This window comes from Aythya fuligula, chromosome 31 (assembly GCF_009819795.1).
Source record: "Aythya fuligula isolate bAytFul2 chromosome 31, bAytFul2.pri, whole genome shotgun sequence".
Lineage (NCBI taxonomy): Eukaryota > Metazoa > Chordata > Aves > Anseriformes > Anatidae > Aythya > Aythya fuligula.
In genome coordinates, this window is record NC_045589.1 from 771,928 (window position 1) to 776,452 (window position 4,525).

Sequence of the window (4,525 nt, forward strand, 5' to 3'; positions counted from 1 at the left end):
CTGGTGCCCAGATGCTGCTGCCTGGGGCAGGCTGCTTCCAGCTCCAGAGCACTCCCAGGGCATCTCAGAGTGGACTCTGCAAGACAAAGGTCAGAGCAAGCAATTCTTGAACGGAAGCATTCCGTGCTTTGAGATTTCTCCTCTTGCTTTGCTGGGTGGCAGATGATGATGGCAATTTATTTCTCCATCTTGATGACAACACTGAGTCCCCAGTTCTTTTAACTTCTATTAGCTTAGAGCTGCTCCTGCCTCTGAACTTGGGGAGTTGTCTGCGAAAGGTGTCCTGGGGCAGGATGTGTCTGCCGGGCAGAGCTGAACACACAACGGGTGGGATGGGGTTTGTGAGCAATGGCAGGGAGGAGATGTGGAGACAGGAAGCATCTGCCAGCAGAGATAGCTCAAGGCATGAGAGACTTGTGCAGGGAGGGAGAGGGAGCTACTGCCTGAAACACCAAGGGAAGCAGGATTCAGGCACTCCCTGCCAGGCCTGAAGTGCTGGAACCTTCTGTGCACCAAGCTCCTGCTCTCCTCTGCCAGCCAGTCACAGTGCCTGGGGTTTTAGGGAATGAACCACCATCTCCTCAGCTGGACCTCCAGAAGAGGAGAGGAGCCTGTGTCCTGCACTGTGATACTCTTACAGCTCAGGGAATGGTGACTTATGTTAGTGAAGGAGTTGGGGTTTGCTCTGAGATGCCTGCCTAACTTGACTCTGCATTTTCCTCCATGGACAGGCAAAGATGCCCTGAGGCAGCAAATGTCCAACAGCAGCTTCCCCACAGAGTTCCTCCTCCTGCCATTTGCAGACACACACGAGTTGCAGCTCCTGCACTTCGGACTCTTCCTGGGCATCTACCTGGCTGCCCTCCTGGGCAACGGCCTCATCCTCACAGCCATAGCCTGTGACCACCGCCTCCACACCCCCATGTACTTCTTCCTCCTCAACCTCGCCCTTATCGACATGGGCTCCATCTCCACCACTGTTCCCAAAGCAATGGTCAACTCCCTCTGGGACAGAACGACCATTTCCTATGCAGGTTGTGCTACCCAGGTCTTCCTCTTTGTTGTCTTTGTCACAGCAGAGTTTTATCTTCTCACCATCACGGCCTATGACCGCTACATTGCCATCTGCAAACCTCTGCACTACGGAACAATAATGGACAGCAGAACTTGTGTCAACATGGCAGCAGCTACCTGGGGCAGTACTTTTCTCTATGCTGTGCTGCACACTGCCAATACCTTTTCTCTCCCCCTCTGCCAAGGCAATGCCTTAGACCAGTTCTTCTGTGAAATTCCCCAGATCCTCAAGCTCTCTTGCTCTGATGTCTACCTCAGGGAAGCTGGGCTTGTTGTGGTTAGTGTCTGCTTAGCCTTTGGGTGTTTTGTCTTCCTTGTGCTTTCTTATGTGCAGATCTTCAGAGCTGTGCTGAGGATCCCTTCAGAGCAGGGCCGGCACAAAGCCTTTTCCACGTGCCTCCCTCACCTGGCCGTGGTCTCCCTCTTCATCAGCAATATCGTGTTTGCCTATCTGAAGCCCCCTTTCAAGTCCTCCTCATCCCTGAATCTTTTGCTGGCGGTTCTGTACTCGGTGGTGCCTCCAGCAGTGAACCCCCTCATCTACAGCATGAGGAACAAAGAGCTCATGGATGCTGTTAGGAAACTGATTTGGGGGATGTTTTTTAGTACTCATAAAGTTTCCTTCACTCTACAGAAATGAAAATTGTTCATCCCATTCCAAAATGTTCTATTTTCTTCTTTGTTTTTATCATTATTTATTAAATTGCTTTTTCCTTATTGTCATATTGACTGATTTTGCTTCTTGTATTCCCACATAAATATTTGGATTCCTCCCACTGCAATGAATGCATGAAACCGCTCTGTGTCATATGGATGCTTTCTGCATGTACTTGTAACTGTGAGTCAGTGAATTATCTCATAAAAACTTTGTAATAAACAGGATAACCCATGTGGACTGCCTGAAGGCTGGAATTTCCTACTCAAGCCTGTGCCAAAAAATAGCTCTCTACTAGGGTCTGTTCCTCATTAGGTTCAGGAGGGAATGGCTCATTGTTACACTGTGACCTGTCAGAGACCTAGGGCTAGATTTAAGACTCACCCATAGGTGTCTGCTGACAGGAGAGGCAGCAAACGGTCACTGCATTACATAGCCAGGGCTGTTCCCACATCTGACCTGTAGATGATGTCCTTCACGAGGGGAATCTGCAGCTGCCTGCAGAGCCCAGGGTACCTCCAGGAACAGCAGAGCATGGCATGAGCACTGACTGCAGCCCCTCTGAAAGTGAGAGATCTCCCACCGTGAGCTCAGCCACAGGGAAAGAACTAAAGCCAGGTATTCATAGGGAACCTTCAACTCTGCAGTCTCAGAGAAGAGAGTGGACCTGAAGCAGGCAGAGTGAAGGGAAGCTGGTCAATGATTCATTTCCCCCTTCGCAGAGTACCTCTGTCTGGTCCAGCCCAGTGATCTGGACCTGTCTGGGTCTGCTTCCCAACCTGACCAGCACGGCCCTGCAGATTCACCCCACAGCACCACAGCCCATTTACTCTGCACAGCAGCACTACCAGCTTGAGGATCACATGTGGGGAGCACAGGGACAGCCATTCCCCACTGCCCAAGGGGAACTGATCTTTGAAATTCGACCAGCTCCACCCTTCTGCTGGCCTCATTGTCTGTACTAGGGGAACAGACACCAAGACAGTGGATCAGCACTGGGTCATAGGCCCAGAGATTTTCAATACCGATCTGCAGAAAACACTAACTAACCTGATCTACCAGTAGAGCTATCACTGCTCAGGGAAGATGATGGTAGTGAACACCTCCAGAGGTCCCTTCTGACTCAGGGAAGAAAGGGCTGGACTGTACAGTCAGAGTGCATGACAATCCTGTGTTTTGAGGTCTTTGAGGCTGGTGTTTGTAAATCCTTCCTCCTCAAGGTTACACAGTGAGCGGGGTAATTCTCAAAATGAGGATCTGACCCATGGGAGCTTGTAGTACAACAGGTGTAATGTTTAGCCTGGAGAAGAGGTGGCTCAGGGGCAACCTTATCTCTCTCTAAAGGCACCTTAAAGGAGGCTGTAGCGAGGTGGGAATTGGTCTGTTCTCCAACATGCCTGGTGATAGCACAAGGGGGAATGAGCGAAAGTTGCACCAGGGGAGATTTAGGTTGGATATTAGGAAGAACCTCTTTACCAAAAGGGTTGTTAGGCATTGGAAGAGGCTGCCCAGGGAAGTGGTTGAGTCACCATTCCTGGAGGTCTTTAAAAGACGTTTGGATGTAGAGCTTAGGGATATGGTTTAGTGCAGGACTTGTTAGCGTTAGGTCAGAGGTTGGACTAGGTGAACTTGGAGGTCTCTTCCAACCTAAATGATTCTGTGATTCTCTGATTCTGTGAAAAGCTTGTGTGTTGAGATAAAGACAGTTTAATAGGAGAGAAAAGGAAGAGGAAAAATAATGATAATATTATCATTTATGATTAATAATAATAAATATTTTTATTACTATTATCGAATGTACAAAGCAAGAGATGCTCTAGGCAATTACTCAGCACACCCTGACTGATGCCCAGCCCATCCCCAAGCGGCTGTCTCTTGATCCCGACCAGTCTGCATCAGGATCTCCTCTGCAGGTCTCTTGACCTTGTCTCTTGACTAGGTCTCTTGACCTTTGGCAGGGCTGATAGATAGAGCTTTAAACGGGGGAAGGGGATAAAAGCAGGCATGTCAGTGATGAACTACGGGATGGTGCACTAGAATCAGAGGGACTGTGTGCCGGTGAGGTCCTTCGGTTGGCTCCCCAAGGTGATGTGTGTAAGGAGGTGCATTTGAAGTGCTTCTACATGAACGCACACAGTATAAGGAATAAAATGGACGAGCTAGAAGTCTGGGTTAGAAATGGACCAGCTAGAAGACTGGGCTAGAAGCCCAGTCCCACAGCTACGACATCATCAGCATAAGCAAAACCTGGTGGGATGAGTCCTGTGGCTGGTGTGCTGCAATAGATGTTTACAGGCTCTTCAGGAGGGACAGGCAGGGTAGGCGAGGTGGTGGGGTGGCGATGTATGTGAAGCATGGGCTGGACTGCATGGAACTTCAAGTTGGGGATGGCAAAGTTGAGAGCCTCTGGGTAAGGATTAAGGGATGAACAAATAAAGGGGATGTCATTGTGGGAATCTATTACAGACCACCCGGCCAGGATGGCAACACTGAAGAATTATTCTTTGCAGAACTAAGAGATGCCCCGAAATCAATTGCCCTTGTCCTTATGGGAGATTTCAACTTGCCAGATGTCAACTGGGATCACCACATGGCTGACACGAGCAAGTCCAGGAGGTTCATAAAGCACCTAGATGATAACTTCTTGGTGCAGGTGCTAAGGGAGCCAACTAGGAAAGGTGTCCACCTTGATCTATTGCTGGAAAACAGAGAGGGTCTTGTGGGAGATGTGGCAATTAACGGCCATCTCGGTCATAGTGACCATGAAGTGGTTGAGTTTAGAATTTATGGTGACAG

The 4,525-nt window shown here is 49.4% G+C and overlaps 1 protein-coding gene across 1 annotated transcript; it reads left to right on the plus strand.

The window, feature by feature from the left end:
* The first annotated feature begins 754 nt into the window (after window positions 1–754).
* On the plus strand, window positions 755–2,794 carry LOC116500140 (olfactory receptor 14C36-like). Its single transcript, XM_032205054.1, has 3 exons — window positions 755–1,600; window positions 2,452–2,594; window positions 2,695–2,794. Exons 1-3 carry the CDS (start codon window positions 755–757, stop codon window positions 2,792–2,794), a joined length of 1,089 nt encoding a protein of 362 aa, XP_032060945.1.
* Window positions 2,795–4,525: the final 1,731 nt, after the last annotated feature.

Coding starts and splice junctions, on each gene's coding strand:
- LOC116500140 (XM_032205054.1), top strand. CDS start 755: ATGTCCAACAGCAGCTTCCCCACAGAGTTCCTCCTCCTGCCATTTGCA. Junction 1,601..2,451: donor ACTCGGTGGTGCCTCCAGCA/GTGAACCCCCTC, acceptor CCCCCTTCGCAG/AGTACCTCTGTCTGGTCCAG. Junction 2,595..2,694: donor TACCAGCTTGAGGATCACAT/GTGGGGAGCACA, acceptor TGTCTGTACTAG/GGGAACAGACACCAAGACAG.